At 36.9% G+C, this 18,974-nt stretch overlaps 1 protein-coding gene across 5 annotated transcripts in view; it reads right to left on the reverse strand.

The window, feature by feature from the left end:
* LOC145663219 (uncharacterized) overlaps nt 1-18,974 on the reverse strand; it is a 54,110-nt gene that overhangs the window by 12,481 nt on the left and 22,655 nt on the right. For 2 of the 5 annotated variants that reach the window (XM_081729580.1, XM_081729579.1), the window contains exon 5: nt 10,613-10,905. The exons of the other annotated variants lie outside the window; for them this stretch is intronic. In XM_081729580.1, coding sequence (XP_081585706.1) covers nt 10,616-10,905 — 290 coding nt within the window. In that variant the 3' untranslated portion in view covers nt 10,613-10,615. The remainder of the gene's footprint in view (nt 1-10,612; nt 10,906-18,974) is intronic. 5 annotated transcript variants of the gene reach the window in all.

Genomic DNA, 18,974 nt, shown 5'->3' on the forward strand with positions numbered 1-18,974 from the left:
TGAGATTACCCTGGCCTAGCTTATTACTTTCAATACAGGAGATAGAGGGGGTTCAAAATTTATGCCACGACCCCTTAAATTTACAAAGATAAAACTCGGTATGTAAACTCCTCATTAAATGTACGTAAATGCATGTACCAGCGTTTTTGAAACTTCCGTTTTAAGTGGATGAAGGGTCATTACTTTTTTCTTTCTTTCTTTCTACTTGGTGCATGAATGGAGTATCTTAGGATTTTTATCATATTACGTTGATTAAAATGTATATCGTATGGGGAGAGTGCAGGTCAAAATTTATGCGAAAAATTTAGTGTCTCACGATTGTGTTAACAAGGAAGATGAAACTTGCTATTTAAATTCTTCACTTAAAATAAGCAAGTCCATGTCTCAGAGCTTTTGAAAATTCCCGTTAAAAGGAGGGTGAGGAGGAGGCAAGTGATATCATCTATATGTATAAAAATAAATGTAACTCTGCCATGACCGCTGCACATTCCTCCCAATTATAAATATCGCCGGACACAATCTTGTACTTCTTTGATTTGCTCAAGTAACCATGGAATCCGTCAGAAGTAACAGATGTGAATTTTATACTTAAATTAATGTCTTCCACCTTTGTAATCACGGAAATTGTGTCATGTAATATCGATAGGGAAAATTATTCTTTTACCTATTGTCCCTTAATCACATAAAAAGATGTGAATGTTTGCGTGGGTTCCTGTCACCACGGCATGGTGCGTCCTCAGGTTGAGGATCAAGGCAAGAGGCCTCTAGATATAAATGTTAGCTGATAATGTGTTGGATAAGCACGACAGACAAGGGTAATCTTCCAGTGTGGAGTTTGATGTGAGTTTAACAACCACGTTCTGCAGAAAAGGCATTCATTCAGAATCATTCATAGCAGCCTCGGACTAGGATTTATAACTTGGCTCGATCTCAGCAAAGTGAAATGAACATGAGACTTGGAACTTGGGATATAAAAAGTCTTTATAGGGCAGGTGCTTTAAAATATGTAATAAATGAGTTTTGAGGAATATACGATGAATCTGGTAGGAGTTCAGGAAGTTAGATTGGAAGGAAAGAGAGCAGTGTACACAGGAAATTTTACGTCTTCTTATGGAGGAAGGAAATCAAAATAACCAACTAGGAACAGGGTTTTTCGTTCACAAACGAATTATATCAGTAATTAAAGCTGCTGAATTTGTTCAAGAGGGTCTACTTATTACTCTTCAGGTTCCGTGGTCTGATATTATTATTATTACTAAAAATGTGCATGCACTAACAGATGATAAAGATGATAATATAAAGAACAGTTTTTACGGAGAACTGGAATGTGCATTTGACCAACTCCCGCGATACCATAGGAAACTTCCATGATATTCAATGTGAAGGTAAGGTGAGACATTTTCAAACCGATTATAAGAAACGAAAGTGTGCATAAACAAAGTAATGACAACAGTGATAGACACGTAAACTTTGCAACGTTCATAAACCTTACCGTGAAGAGTACAAAATTCCCATATTGCGACATTCATAAAATTACTTCTTGCTTTCATCGCCAAACACAAGTCCTGCGTGTCGTCAAGGTCCCTACTCATCCGAAATGGCTCCGTGTGACTTTTGGTTGTTTCCCAAGCTGAAAATGCCACTACAAGGGACCGTATTTGAGTCAAGAGAAGACATCATGCGGAATGCGACATCATTCCAAAAACTGCGTTCCAGAAGTGGGCGCAACAATGGCGAGAGAAGCGTGTCCATTACCAGGGAGATTGTTTTGAAGGGAATTAGTGTTTCGGATTTACAAATCAATAATTGTATCTTTGTCAACCAAAGCTTCGATATTTTTTGAGCACACCATATATATATATATATATATATATATATATATATATATATATATATATATATATAGGGTGTTAATGAACTACACCGACAAACTTTAAGATGTGATTTCTCACATCAAAATAAGAGAAAAAGCTCATATGGACATATGGCGAAAAGTGCATAGTTTCGGAGCTAGGGCTGTCCAAAATCGCGAAAAATCCAAATTTCAATAGGCCCTATTTCGAATTCGAGAGACTGTGGATGGTGGTCCTTATCAGCGTAAAGAAAGTCACGCATACGGAATCCAAAAATGCATATTTCATTAATGTTCAATGAGTGTACTGATTATTCCCTACAGGGTGAAATTCGCAGACATGCCATCAACCGAATTTTGAGATATGCTCTGACTTTATGATTGGTCCAAAGTAGGCAAACGATACGGCAATGATAGCAATGAACACGGAATCCTCTGGCGCGATGTCGGAAGTGTTAAGGATCGTCAGCAGCACGGTCTCTCGTACTCGGGAAAACGCATGGTGCGACGTTTTCTCTCACGCTTATAAGTAAAGAAAACGTGAAATATACAGTGACGAAATACATATCATCACACGTTATTCCGAACACAAAGAAACATGGAGCTGCCGGTTCCTAACATTTCCGCTTTCCCTCCGAAGCATTGGATGCCCATTGTTGTCAAGGTTTATCTGCTGCCTACTTTGGACCCTTCTTGACATCAGGGTATATCTGAAAACTATATTGAAAGCATATCTGAGAATTACATCCTGGGAATAACCTTTACACGTATTGACGATTGATGAAATATGCACTTTTGGATTGCATACGCGTGGCTTTCTTTACGCTGATAAGGACCACCATCCACAGTCTCTTGAATTCGAAATAGGGCCTCTTGAAATTTGGCGTTTTCGCGATTTTGGACAGCCCTAGCTCCGAAACTATGCACTTTTCGCCATAGGTCCATATGAGCTTTTTCTCTTATTTTGATGTGAGAAATCACATCTTAAAGGTTGTCGGTGTAGTTCATTAACACCCTATATATTATCAGGTTTAGTATTCATACAAAAGTACGTTTCAATATTATTGGGTAATTCTGTTGACACTCTTAAACCTCAAAAAGTACAGCTTACTATTGGCTAGAGGCAGTAGCGTCATTTCAAATTTTACTAGAGGGAGAGGGAGGAGCGATCCTCTACCAACATTAGTTTCAAGTTTTTGTCAGTATATAATCGATTAAATAGTATAAGGGGCAATTACTCCCTTCCCAAATGAAGACGTGACTTGTCCTGTTAGTATTGTATTTATTGTCAGTACATCATAATGTATCTAATGAAGGTGTTCTAATGTCGAAACTATAAGACGTTCGGTAACATACTTCTACAGTCGTATGCTTTGTTAAGGTTACTATTTATCTGCATATCTATTTCAGCAGCCTTCCTATTGCTTTTTGAGGCTCATCCCCAACTATAGTGGTCTTTCATCTACAAATTACTATCAAATTTAGGTTAATGTAATCACCCAGTTTCTAATTTTCTATACTATATTACATGCATTTAATGTTATCCTTTCGCTTCAGTTCTTTTCTCCATAATCTTACTCTTTTGTCACTGTCTTTCCCATTTAGAAACTTTCAATTTTGGAATCATTTTTAGTGAGAAAAACCACTAGAAATAATTTTCCAGACTACGAAATAGCAGTCTGCTTTCCACATCGAGTGTTCCAACTGTTGAAAATCACTTTCACCATACTTGGAATTGATCAAGTCGCCATACCAATCAGTAAATCATGATTCTTCTTACTTTGACTTGAAGAAATGCTTCTTTATTTTAGCACGTTCTTCATCAGACCACTCAGCATGGATTAACTCATTTGGTAGCAATCTTATCGACCACGAAGTTCTAAATTCCAATCCTCTCTACCCAACACAACAGACTACACGTAAAGACGGTATTTAACGGAGAGATTTAAATAAGATAAAAAGATCCAATTTAAATGCATATTTGAGACAGAAATTTAAAATGTAGACTTCGTCCACGACACTATCATTAATCTGTTTAATGATTACTGAGCTGCAATCGAAAACCACAGCACAATTCTCCTGTTGATTTATTACATTCCGCTTTACTACTACTACGAGGGCTATACTGAAAGTTGTGAGTAACATGTTTTTACAACCGTAATCTTTAGTTGTAAGTGAAACCAAGTACATCATCTCAATCTACACACCTCTCTTTCTTTCCAGGTGTTCACGCTGTTTGTTGCTAACACGTAACCACAGGCAGGACTTCCAAAATGGTGGGCAGCGATATTTCGTTTAGACAGCGTGCTGTGATTGAATTCCTTGTTAAAGAGAACCAATTTGCTCCTGAAATTCACCACAGATTGCTGCGTGCCTATGGAGATGTGTGCATGGGTGTCAGCAGTATTAGGAGGTGGGTGAAACATTTTAAGGATGGAAACTCGAGTAACGAAGATTAGCCTCGCAACGGGCGCCCTCAAACTGTCTCCAAGAAACGCAACAAAGTAAGGGTTGATGAGCTGATTAGGGGAGAAAGGCGTACCACTGTGAATGAAATCGCTGCAAAACTTGGTGTTGGACATAGTGTGGTGCAAAAAATGATTCACAGCTTAGGTTATCAGAAGGTTTGTGCCCGTTGATTCCCACGTTTATTAACCGAGGACCACAAACGTCAGAGACTAACCATTGCCCATATCCTTATTTAGAGATTTCGACATGAAGGTGATGACTTTTTTGACAAGTATTGTGATTGGAGATGAAAGCTAGCTCCATCATTATAAATCTGAAACAAAATAACAGAGTATGGAATGGCACCACTTGAATTTGCCACCGAAGAAGAAAGCGAAGACAGTGCAATCGGTAGGGAAAGTTATGGGGAGCGTTTTCTGGGATTCACAGGGTTGCATTCTGGTTGACTTTCTTGAGCCTGGATAAACCATAAATTCTGCCGGCTACATCCAGACACTTTTGAAGCTCCGTCGTGCCTTGCGTGATAAACGCCCTGGAAAGATTATCCTTCAACAGGATAATGCGCATTCGCATACTACATGTGCCATTATGGAACAGATCATCAAGGGGTTTGGGTGGGAAACACTTCCACACCCTCCGACTACCATCTTTTCGGTTTTGTGAAGGAACAGGTGCAAGGCAATTGCTACGAGACACTGAAGGATTTTCGGCAAGCAATATGTCAGTGTCTACAGGCAACTGGAACGGAATTCTATAGCAAGGGTATTTTCGAACTTGAGAACGATGGGGAAAATGTGAGCAAATAAAAGGATACTATGTGGAAAAGTGAAAGAAAGATCTGTAGATTCAGATGATATATTTGGTTTCACTTACAAATCAAGATTACGGTTGTGAAAAAAATGTTGCTCACAACTTTCAGTATGCCCCTCATATATTTATCTTATATAAAGATGCAGTCTGCTGTATCTGCATTAATTTTACTCCTATTATATACTAGAAACTAAGACCACATTTTATAGTTGCTTTTCTCTTCCCTAACTTCTTCCCCTCCCTCTCTGATAAAAGCGCTTCCTCCTACTGCTGGGTTTTGGTAAGTAACTTGTTTTCATATTCGCCTTCAGAATTTCTTTGGATTGGGCCAACGTGAGGAGGTGAAAATTCATAAGAAAAAAGAAAATTATATTTAAAAACATTGAGTTATGTTACTTTTCTTTAAATAAAAAATTAAGAACTTTAAAAATAATTTTAAGCCGTATTTTTTGAACCCCCTCTTTCACTTCTTTGTCCTATTCTTTCGCTCTTTGAGAATTCTATCGTTTATTTGGAGATATAGATAGATAGATAGAGAAAATATGAATTATTTACCATCAAACGGCCTTCTGACTTTAAACTAATACATTGAAAATACTGACATTTTGTAGGACACAATAGAGCATAATTGTTTGGACACTCTGCAACGCCACTATATTAACAGTGTCGCCAACCCAATATAAAGTTGTCTTAAAAAAAAAAAAAAAACAGCTACCGCGCGCCGGTTATTGCATATTCCAAATGTACATGTTCAACAAAAACTTACTATTTATTATTCAGTGTTATTCGTAGCAAAAATGTTCTTCATGCTTCGAAACACCTATGCCTACAAGATAAGCGTCAATTATCAATTTGCGGCTTCATATGATAAAAAAAAGGCTTGTTATTGTTTTTTAAAAAATTAAAACGCAGAAGGAAATCTTACGTGCGTTTTGTTTTCTGTGTCTCTGATAGCAGCAGACACATGTGCAGGCAGCAGAAGGGAAACCCATGATAGCATTCGGTCACCCAACGTTAGTGGACGGGAGGTAGGGTGCTGTTTCTTTGTCCTGTAGAGAAAACAATATCAGTTCAGCAGCAAACCTTTTTTTTTTTTTTTTTAGCATAGGTGCAATAGAACACAAAGAGGCATGTGTTTTCTTCTCTCTCCCCCCTCCTTTTTTTCGGGGTCTCTAATACACAATACACAAAACCCTAAACCCTGTTCTATATTTTTATTTGTGTGTGTATGTGAGAAAGATCAAACAAATATTTTACAAGTTTGCACCCCCCCCCCCTCTGGTCCCACTGAATTCGGACAAAGTATCTCAAATGCCACCAGAAATTATAGTAGAGACCCTGGGAAGCAAAATACTTTTTACTTCATGTCTCTATGCACAATAGAAGTGATGCTATACGCTTTTGTTTCATATACTACAGACTATTAAAAATGATTTAAATATCCCGCCGTACCGTGAAGCATTCTGGGCGTTCGGGCGTCGTAAACTAAGAGTTAATACTGATTTCTATAGAGTGAAAAGGGGTAAGAGATGGGTAGATGCGGTCTTTTACAATCGATTCAGCTTCCCAAGAATAAATGCCCATCTTTTCCCTTAATCTGATTTCAACATTAATCATTATAATACAGAAACAGAGCGATCTTTTGCAATTCATACAGCGTCTCAAGAGTATATATAATCACAACCTGTAACACACAATCGAAACCGGAAATGGTTTAATTTACTAGATAATTCTAGTTTTCATACAGCAAAAACTAAGATATATCAAGAAGCAGTTTTTTTGCAATCGATCCACGCTCTTCTTTATCTTCTCTCTTAGCCCTCTATTCAACCCAGAAGTAGTTCAAATTAACGTTTTTTTTTTTTCAATTTTTATGGCCCTACAACAAAAAATACTAAGGGATCAATGGCTTTTTGATAGGAATTCAGCGTCCAAAGAACAGATTCTATCTTTGATCTTATTATTTTATTGAAACTAGTAATTACAAGTACTGAGTTCGCATACTTTGGAAGTCTACGGTAGTTCCATCCCGTCAAATGAAACTCAATTGTTAAAAAATCATAAATACGTCATATTTCAAGCAGTATAGCACACTCTACCCAGATCTTTCCAAATTTTCGGAACAATTTGAGATTTTTTTCTCTTTCCTTGTGTTTTACCTCCCACTATTATGAGCCGCTAAGGGAGACTGTGATGAACAAATGGATGATAATAGTGGCACGATGAAAATGGCAGGAAACGACAGGATCTCGAGAAAATTAATGCACACAGTGTTTGTCTACCACAAAGCCTACTTGGCGAGCTAGGATCGAACCAGGGATCCCACGCACAAGAGGTGAGCGTTCTACCACTGAGCCACCGCGACTCTGATTTGAAATATATTGCTTACAACGGCAATATGATCTTTACATCTGATAGAAGTAACATACGTTTCTGAATGTGGTACTTCGCTTGACAGATTTTCAAAATAAAGCCCTTTGAAGAGGTTAAATTTTTAATCCCTTATAACTTCACATCAAGTTAAACGTTTGATGATTATGCTCCGAGGTAAGGGAGACGGTGATAATAACATGGTGGAATGAAGAAAGTGGAAGAACCCCAACGAAACCTACGCACCAGTGGTGAACGCTGTACCACTAAACCAGCCTGGCCCCTAACTTTGTTCCTATTTATTTGAAATACGTCATATCATGATTATAGCATTTGACGCTGAGGTACTTTGAATGTAAACTACTCCGTCCATCTCACTTACCTTATTACTGTTGTAGAGGCTTCCGAAATTCTAATGTTTGTCATAGTGTAGGGTTCTTAGTTTGTACCATTATATACTAAATGTGTTACTGGATAACAAATTAAAAATATAAATCGCTGAGCAAAACAACGTTTATTTAAAAATAGTAAATGTACGTCCAGGACAGGGAGTAAGAGACTACTGAATGTGTTACACATGAAAAGAAAGAAGAGAAAGCCGAGAGGAGCTGATGGAAAGAAGAGGATTGGTTTACAAAATAAATTATAGTGAATGTAATAGTTGTTATATTGGTGAAACGGGGGAAAAAACTGAAAGAGAAGTTAAAACAACACAAAGATGATGTAATATTGGAAAGAGAAACAAGTAAAGGACACGGGACATTATATTAATAGTTGCGAGACTGAAGTGGAACAGAGGACGTTAATAAGAAAGTGGAAGGAGACCAGATTTATTCAAAAAGAGCAAGGCTCTGTTATGAATTAGAATGTAGGACTTAGCATTGACGAACAGTGGGACAAGTTATTGGAAAAACTTAATTTGTAGCTAATTTTTCTAACCGATCAGGGAAGGAAAGGAATTTACGGTGTTTAGTTTCACTTTTGACAACTGAGTCCCTTCTGACCAGTGTTCAAAACTAGTTTCCAGGATCCCTTTATATTTATAGTCCCTCTTGTTTGTTACAGTGTCTGATGAAGTTCAGTTAGTTGGCAAAACTGTTACACATTATTATTTTTAAATAAACGTTGCTTTGCTCAGTGATTTCTATTTTTAGTTTAAGTTATTTAAGATAGTGAAGCTCGTATGAACCAGTTAGTGTTATTGAAGTTTTCGTTCAATATGTAAAAATCTGATGTGGTGCATCTGAAAAGATACAATTTCATCTTGAGTTGGCTACATTGTTAATCTGCTGGAACAGCAAGCTATGTTACACAATCTTTCCTGTCGATATTTGCAGCGGAAAAATCAGCGTTTTTATGTATTAGTTTAAAAGTTACTAAGATTTATCAAGAAAAAGAGGAAAGCAATGCTAAAGCGAGAATAAAAGAGAAATTACCATTATTGGAAACATTCTTAGGGGTGTGGCGATATGTATATAAAGGCCATGCAATTTAGAGAAGAGCTTTACTATCGCAGTTAGCTTCTAAAAAGCGTAGGCAGAACAAAGTTAATTTGCAAGTATTTCCTACCAGGGTAATCACTACAGAGTTAAAACAAAGGATAAAAGACTTTAAATTAATTCAACGTAGTTCTTTCTGCTTCAAACATTGAAGCCCTGGGTTTTTCTCATTCACACCAGGCAAATGCCGGGGTGGTACCTAACTTATAGGTCCCAGGTCGCTTTCTTCCTTCCCCCATTCTTTGTTCCTTCTCTTTCCCCGGATAGTGTGCTCGCCGACGGACGTCATCCCTCAAAACGTGAAGGGCTAAATGGCCTTAGATGCCGAAAGCCCAGAAATCTAAATCCTAACCTAATCAAACATTGAAGCGTTCATAAGCCAAACCAATTTTCTGTTGTTTTTTTAGTTCTACACATTTTTGACTCGGAACAGATACATTATTTTCAGAGGAAGAATAAATTAACTCTATCGAGTAACAATTTGCTACTAGAATGCGTAAACGTTCTGATCACTCATTTAAATACATTGTGACTTACTAAAATGCTTACTGAAAAATCTTGTTTCATAGAGTTAATCAGTTTGGCATCTGAATGGCTCACTAATCAGAAGAAATGGCCTACAATGCTTCTGGATCATCATGTGTAATTTTTGAAACGAATCCGAAGAAATAGGGTTATGCCTTGTGCAGTTGTTTTGTTTAAAAACAAAAATAAAGCTGGTATGAGACTTGGTTCGATTCTAACCCATGTAAATGATGGACGTCTTGTCTGGGTCCTACCTTTTCCTCCCATATTCTCATTCCACCAACTATTTAATAACACAACCACACACAAATAAATAAATAATAAAATAAAATACAAGTTGTGTGCACCGAAACCCACGGTATGGATTCAATGCTATCTCGTAATACAGAATCCAAATTTCGGAACCCCGGGATGACTGACTGTGCTAATTTTGTTTTATGAGCGAAATACGTATGTACTGTCTTACGTACCAAAATTCGCTTTTTGTGTGTGTGTGTGTGTGCCTGTGTAATTATTTTATTTCATTTATCATCAGTCTCCTCTGACTTAAAGGACATAATCGTGAGACGTAAAACTACACATTGCACTTTATTTGAAAAAGGAGTTTCATTCTGTTCCCAACATTGGTTTGTACAAGGGATGGCCAGAACCGGTTCCTGGTGGAACCGGTTTTCGGGTCTGAACGGATCCGGTTCTAGAAGATCTGGTTTTTCGGATCCAGGTCTGGAACCGGTTTTTCGGATCCATGTCCGGAACCGGTTCCAGAACCGGATTTGGAAACCGGTTCCTCGCGGAACCGGAACTTTGTGGCCATCCCTAGTTTGTACTCTAAGAATCTGGCAGTCTCAAAGCAAGACATTCATCTTCTTAACATCAGATAAGCATTTTCTACATCTATTGATAGTTGCATTCATAAACAAGCACTGCATATATAAGCAAGCGACCACTCGTGCACTGTAGATCATCAAATCATGCTATGCCTAAGAATACATCAAGACCAAGAATATATATCAAAGTTCAAGTTAAAGAAAAAAATCTCTTCTAAAAGCTACGAAAAAGAAGAGAAAAAACTGTTAGAGTAACCTACTATTTACACCATTATAACTGACGGGTAGTTGAGATGATCATTCTCCTTCGTTGATGTAACCTTCTCCGAGTCTACAAAATCACTGTCAAAGCCCTCCACCTTCGAGTGTGTCCCTCCAATGTGAAAGCAGCCCAAATCATACTTGGCAACCAGAACTTTCTTCATCCGGGCTTCAAGGCGTACGCATGCATGGAGCGATGAGAAGGTCACATTCACGTCGTACATTCGGATACAAATCTCTGCCAACTCAGGAATCAAAGGAGTAGTCACACAAATTGGAGGAGGGTTACGAGCTAACAAACAAAGAAACGATTTATACTATTTACCTTTCTAGATAATCACTCTACAAGATTATCATTATAATGTATTTTCAAGAACTACCCAGTATCGATAACTCTGGAATAATAGGAATTAATTTTATTATTATTATTATTATTTATTTATTTATTTATTTGGAGTTATTATCACAATGGAGTGATATCAAATGTTCCGAATGAAACTTCTTGTTATAGTCTTAGAGAGAAAAAAATCGCCCAAGAACTTAAATGACTAAACCCAGATGAATCAAGATTGAATCATAACTGCACGTGAAAACTCATTTGCAAATTCAAAGAGGCAGAATCTGCAGTAGTTAAACCTCGCAGTGGGACATCAAAAGATAAGAAGGCAACTTATGATGCTGTCTATAAGTCCATCAGCATAGAGGATATCCCTAGAGGCTACATGCACCGACTTCTGCATCCATACAACATGCAACTGTTACGAACTTTAAAGTGAAGATGTTCCCAATTCATCAGTCAAATTCCGCGAATGAGCTCTGCATTAATGTGAGATTAATCTTACTTTTCCGTATACAGGGTGTTTCAAAACAACACCAACAACGTTTGGGATGTGATTCCTGACACCAAAATAAGACAAAAAGTATAGACCAACCTGGGTGCACACAAATGCTTCCTTTCGGAGTTACAGGCTGCTGAAAACATGATAAATGAACTTTAAAGATCTATAGCTCTAATACTATGGGACCTACCGTAGTCGGGTCTAGACTTTATTTAGGGACTAGTATGTGCCCTATTTAAATATCCATGTTTCAGAATCCTGCGCAGCAATTTTTATGGAGGTAGTAGATGATTACTTCAAATTATATACCCGTAGCCAAATTGCCTCTATAAAAATTGTTGCGGAAGTACCTCAGGATTATGGAATATGGATTTTAGCATAGGGTACATATTAGTTCCTCAGAGAAGTGTTGACCCGACTACGGTAGGTTCCATAGTTTTGGAGCTATGAACCTTTAAAGTTCATTTTTTTTCATGTTTTCGACAGCCTATAACTCCGAAAGGAAGCATTTCTGCACCCAGGTTGGACTATACTTTTTGTCTTATCTTAGTGTCAGGAATCCCCTCCCAAATGTTGTCGGTGTTGTTCTGAGACACCATTAAAAATACTTCAGTATTCACCATACCTCTCCTTCCTCCCTGTTGGATGTATGCTTCTAAAGCACAAGATGAAAATCGCACCACGGTCTGGTGTAGGATAGGATGTTTCAAGCATTATTGACTAGACAGACATAATTGGCAGTACTTCAGAAGATACATTTACATCAATCTTGAACTTAAAACAAAATTTCCTAACTTTCTTCCAATAGGGCGATGCACCACTACACTGTAATGGGAATTCCCTGAGTTAGATTGGTTAACGAGAACTGGTTGAATAACCCCCAGGAAACAAGACCTTGAGTTTTAACGGTGGGCTACTAGAAAGCGATGGTACACCGTAGGACAATGCAAATCATGGAATATCTTTTGAAACGTATCATGTCATGGTGTGCTCAATCAGTCCAAAGATCCTCACTGTGTCATTAAAGGTCTTCATTCAATAGATATATACTGAACACTGAACTGAATCTTTACGGTTCCAGAATTATAGGGTATACATATTAAACACCAACAAAAGTAACGGCATTATTTCCACTTTAGAATGGTTTTAATTTCATTTTAATTTTTTTGTATCATTTTAATTATGTACTTTAGAAGTAAATATCACTTGTAAAGATTCCTCTCCTTTTTCTACGAATAATAACAGTGGGGTCGATTTTCTTTTATTTCTTGTCTTCTGTTAGTACTCCTTTAACAACTAACGATAGTAGAATTCTACTGAAAGAGTAGAAGGCGTTGGCTTCCTTCCTTTCAGCTACAAAATTTCAAGATTTGAAAGCGTTAATCGTCCAATATTATGCAGTGACCTCAAACAAGTTGGTAGGGTGATAGAAGCATAAGAAGAACAGCAGCAATTTGTTAGAGGACTTCAAAGAGCAAGCTTCATTATATGTGGCTTTGAAGAATACTTAAGTTATGCTGAATGGGATCAATTCGTGTTCGGAATGAAGAGAGAATTAACTAGAAGAAAGCAACTGCAGCAAGCAGAGAGATTGCCTGTGCGATAGAACAAACAGATGCAAGTTTCAGCTTCGTAACAATTAGGTACAGCAAGATGAGATTCCAGGTCATATAAGAGTTCGACAGATTTGAAAGGTAAGTCAGTCTGCCGACATATCTACAACATATTTTGCAGTTTTCTCGTTATGCAGCAGTTGTAAGTGGAGTCGAGGATATGGAGTTCGCGAAATGTTATATAGCATAATAATTCATAAATACAATGGGGATGACGCAGAAATGTGAAACAAGTTTTTAAGTTGTTTGGGGTAAAATATGCGAAAACCATTATTAAACTGAATAGTATTAAGAGTCACGAACCCGAGAAATTTTAGATTGGAGATGTTTTAAACAAAATTTATTTACCTTAGCTTTTTAAGGCTTACACAGAGAACAGAACAAATGCAGATTAATAGTATTAACTATTTATTGAAATAAAAAGCAAAATCTTTAAAAATTGATTGAAAAACAATAACAGAAAATGAACAACATAATTCAAATAAAACAGAGACAAGAAAAAATAATATAATTTATTTTTTTGTATTATTAAGGAGCCTTTAGAGCAATATAATTGACAACATGTGCATGCTAAGTGGCACTTTAGTGGCTAAGTTTTAGTTTTTGTATTCTGAAATTTTTTTTTCAGTTATGGCTTCAAGAAAATTTAAAATATTACTAGAGTCATGATAAGATTAATGTTGTTTAGGGAAATAGAAGTTACGATTATAGCAACTTACTTAATAGCAAAATTAAAGATATATTTATTTTATATAAGGTGACGTCTTACGAGGATTGAACCTCGGCTGCTGGTAGTTGGAATGTGGCTCTAAGAACTTTTGTATATTCTACTTATATATTTTTTGGATAGGCTGTTAGCCGGAACATACAGTTTCACAATGTTAATTGACGTAAATGGTAATAAAGGGGGGTGAAATAGTACGATTAGGTGGAGTTTATGTTTTTTTTTTTTTTTTTTTTGACATGTTTAATCGTGGTTCATTATGAACTTGAGTATCAGAGCATAGAAACAAAGAATATTTGTTGTTTGCATTTCATTATTTTCTTTCGCTTTCCACTATCGGTGATGAAAAACCCCTTGCGGTTTGTCTTAGTGGAAATAAGATTTCCGCAGGAAACCACAATCATTAAAGTTTAACTTGGTGGTTTATGCACTTCCAGAATAATAATTGCCATCCTGTTATTCTTGGAGCGTTGAAAAAAAAAGTCTGTTATAACAAAAATAATGATTTAATTAATTTAAAATTATTTCAATTAAAAATATCTCTTGCAAATGCATGAAGTCGAACTGCAAGGTAATATTACATTATGTGACCAGCAAAAGGCGAGGTCGAGCTCCCTTGAAGGGAAACAACTTATCACACTCTTATTCTTCCATTTATTTCACCAAGAACCTCAGTAACAATGAGAACACATTTTTACATATTCAACTATAGAATCAGCTGCACCTTTAACCTAAGTTATCATAATATAAAACTTATGTCATATTTTCATTTAACTTAATTAGAGATTCCTCGATTTATATTGAGCCGAATTTGTATATGCCACTCACCTAGGAAATGCCATGTTTCCACTACCGGTTGTGTTCGATCTGCAAGTCAGCTCTATTTACTACTGTCCGGTATCGGAGTTTCCATTGCAGAAGATTGCGTTGCAGGTGGACCATAGGTAATGCATCTCACTCCTCTTTACAGGCCGGAGATAGCTCGGACTCGACGATGGGACAGATGTCATTTGAAGAGTTCGAAAGCCCAATAATCAATTGTGCTGGCATCTGGACTTGACAGGGATATCAGAGATGTGAATTGCCGAATTCTAGTTTCCTGTTCTAGACACACGGTGATAGAATTCCAGCAATATTTTCACCATATGGTTGGATGCCTTGTCTTGGTGCAGTTCAACCTGGTTCACGCCTTGTCTGTACAATTCAGTCAGGGCATTAGTCTGGTAGTACGTAGCATTGATTTTGACGTTTTGCTCCACATTTCGAAAACTTAGTTTGCTCCCTACGAGAAACCAGCCAAAATCATGAAACTTCATGGGAAACTGCGCGCTGGCGGAAGAACTGTTTCGGCCCTTGAGGTCAACAGGTCTGTATACGAGTATAATGGCACGAATTTTACCACAGTCTGTGAGGTAAATTCACGCTTCATCAAGGGTAACAACAAACTTTCACCGATCACCCGCGAGGTGACGTTCATACAGCCTCATACAGCTCCTTTTTCGTTTAGCCACATTCAGGGAGTACACACTGCTCTTGCGAATAACTGTAGGACGTAAATTCCTGTGAATGGTGCAGTTGATTGTCACCTGTGGTGTGCGGCCGGTTTCTAGTTGGTCGTGTCGTTGTGGTGGACCCAGGACTGTGTCGCGTATTTCCGTATATGATTCACAGTGGCATGACCTGCACGAAAATTATGAATTTTTGACACATTTCTACGATGCGCGGGGCTGTAAACTTACCGTCGGGAAGGAGCACAATGAATCCCTCCCAGACTTTGTTCAGACTACGCTCGACTACATTGCTCTATTGCGGGATTAACTGCTCTGCTGATAGACTATATCCCGTTGCTTGCTAACGGCGATGGGTTACGCATGTGAGGTACAGTTTCACATTGACTTCGGCTCAATATAAATAAATCAACCTCTGTATGTCCTATAATCGCAATATATAAAGAAACAGTCTAGCGCTACACAGAAGCATGGTATATGTACATTACTTACGCTCAAACATTTCAAATGAAGTGAAGTCTTAACGTTCGACGTACAGATCCTTTAGGTTAGAAGAAAACAATAAATACAAATGAGGTATAATGGATTTAAGCCCACAGAGGCCCCCACGATTCTAACTGTTGAACCTACACTTCCGACATGCAAACTCTATTATTAAGTTATCATACCCTTCCACAATGATTCTCCTACCAAATATTTCAAAGTTAGATTACAGTAACTCCTCGACTTATGTCAATTTGCAGTTACAAAATAAATCTCGAAAATTACAACTACTATTGCATGTGGCTTTTGCGTCTTTGACATCCATTGCAGTATGCAACGACGTACATAAAAAAAAAATTTTTTTTTTTTTGGTATAAAAGAATATATCAGGGGTGTAGAAGCAAAACCTGCTACATTTGTTCTTCACTTTTGCCAGGAAATGAAAGAAAAGTGACGCCCTTATGTTTCAGAATTGCTGAACAAGTTGTTTGTTTAGTGGTCACTACAGATGAGTGAAATCTATCACTAAACAAAACAAAACAAAACAAAACAAAAAAAAAAAAAAAAACTTCAACAATTCTCAAACATAATGGCGTCACTTTTTTTTGTTTCCTGAAAAAACTGAAAAATGGATTTACCAGGCTTTGCTTCTATACCCCTAATATACAGTACAGTAATTATCTTGATATGTTCTTGTAACCTTCAAACTAATAGAAAAAAAAAAAAAAAAAAAAAAAACTTGAAATTTTGTACCATGCGGGGGACATAACAATATCACAAGGTTAACAGTGTTGCTAACCCGACAAATATTTCAAATGATACTACGTCAGTTATATATAAAACAAGAACTTATATTGTTACATTTATTGTTGAGTGCTGTAATCTAAGGACGATACAGTATCACAAACATTCAAATTTTGTTGGCTTCTACAAGAGTAGTAACGCAAATGAGATGGGCGAGGCAATGCACAACCAAAGTACTGTAATCGTGAAATGAAATGAAATCTTTATGAATTTTACGTCCCACGGTTATGCTGGTTAGGCTAAAGCAGACGGTGATGATGAGTAATGAATGAAATGGTTGAATGAAGAAAGTGGGAGGAAACGGGAGAACCGCGAGAAAACCCACGCACACGGTGTTTGTCCACCACAAAGTTCACTTGGCAGGGGCTGGGATCGAACCCGCGACCCCAAGCACCAGAGGTGAACGCTCTACCACTGAGCCACCGCGGCCCCTAGTACTTTAATCGTATGATCATTACATGACATATTTCGAATGAATAGGAACAAAGATACAAAGGACTGAAAACCTCACTTTTTTCATAGGACTTTATTTCGAAAAACCGCTTAGATAAGTACTTCATCCAATTGCATAGATGATTTTCAATAAATGCGAATATCAAAAAGCCGCGTACAGCAATTTTAGATGTCAATTCATTTTGGACATACGGTGAAGTTTGAAACCTCGCTTAAAATGATATAATTCGGAGAATTTATTGTCATGATAGCTATTAAAAGTATTATTGTAATGTAATAAAAGAAAGTAAATCAAAAATTGTTTTAAAAAGTTCTCACAAATACGCCATTTTAAGCAACATGTATATATCTAAGTTTTACCATCTTTTTAATATCTCTCGAATGGTTTGATATATCAAAATGGTATAAACGAAATTTTTGATCTTTATGTTTGTTGGAAACCGTGTATGTAATTCAATGTGATACTTATCTCAACATTTTTTTGAAATAAAGTCTTTTGAAAAAAATCAAATTTTCAACTGCTTGGAACTTCCTTTCTACATGTTAGAAATACGTCATATCATGATAATAGTACTCAACATTAAGGTACGCTATTAGTCTCATATGCGTTATTACTATTGTACAACACTCCAAAATTTGGTTGTTTTTTCTGTTTGTGATATTGTAACGTCGTTAGCTTGCAACACTGCATACCAAGTGTGGTATTGTATGTTTTGGTTTTATATGTAGATGTAATAACCTGACGTAGTGCGATTTGAAAAAAATACAACTTCAGGTTGGGCTGGAAACACTTGGGTGAGATACCCTTGCGGTATCACAAAGTACTGTTACAAATAACCTGTACATTTTTCACACTTTTCCAGTTTATATTTGTCTAAATAGCACTACATGATGTTTCATTTATAAAATACGGGTAAGGAATTCGTACTAGTTTCTTAACGAAGTTATACTAAAGGCATTTACGAATTCGACTCAAAAGTTACGTTTAGGTTCATAGAATGTCCATTCAGAATTTAGATACGTTCGTCGCATCTAATTTTTATCACTATTTTACTCCCACGATAATGCTTATACTAAATGCTCTATATTAGATTGTCCGTGTCAGCATTTATTTCAACAGATAACACAAGGAGAAGTCAGAAAGTGCACGGAACACACACATACACACACTTGTTTCCCCGCTCCTGTGATTGGTGGAAACACCTACGAAAAGCCTCTTTTGGTATCTTCCGAAGATCAGTTGTCGCATTAGTTTTGATCTCTTCCACGTTGGCGAAATGAAAAAGGCTCACTTTTAGCTTTCAGAAGAGCCAAATATCTCTGAATCAGATATTCCCCAATCTGCTCATGAACTTGGGTGTTTGCGAGTTGCTTTATCTGTGAAATTGCACTAACTGATCACTACATACGCCTCTGTTTAGCTACACTATTCGTACACTGCCTGTTAAGGGGGCAGACAACTAAATATTTTTCAAAAGCTAACAATTTTTCTTTTGCCAGTTTTTTGTAAGTGAAAAGAGATAATGAAATGGAACTTACCTCAGAAATAGATAATGTTATTCTACACCCTAAAATACGAATCGGAAGAATTTTCAGTGTTGCCATCCATAGAAATTACAGTGTCACCAGAATTTGAATTACTCAAAAATCTAGGTTATGGCAGCGACTAGAAAAATGAACTCAACGGCAATTGATGACTTATCATGCTGTCTGTGTTCCTTGTTAATTACTTTTTAAATAATATTTGGATTTTAATTGTACTGATAACACTGCTCAACAACGAAAATGTAAATTGAACAAAATCAGCTAATTCTTATTGATTTTGTGGTGCTGATCACGAATTTGAAAGTTATTTTCGAATATTAGCTCTACTTTTCGTTTTACAGGCATGTCTAATAATAACGCTTTAAAAATAAATATATTCGCTTCGTTTGGGG

The sequence above is a fragment of the Thermobia domestica genome, chromosome 10, assembly GCF_964235325.1.
Source record: "Thermobia domestica chromosome 10, izTheDome1.hap1.1, whole genome shotgun sequence".
In the NCBI taxonomy this organism is placed as follows: Eukaryota; Metazoa; Arthropoda; class Insecta; order Zygentoma; family Lepismatidae; genus Thermobia; species Thermobia domestica.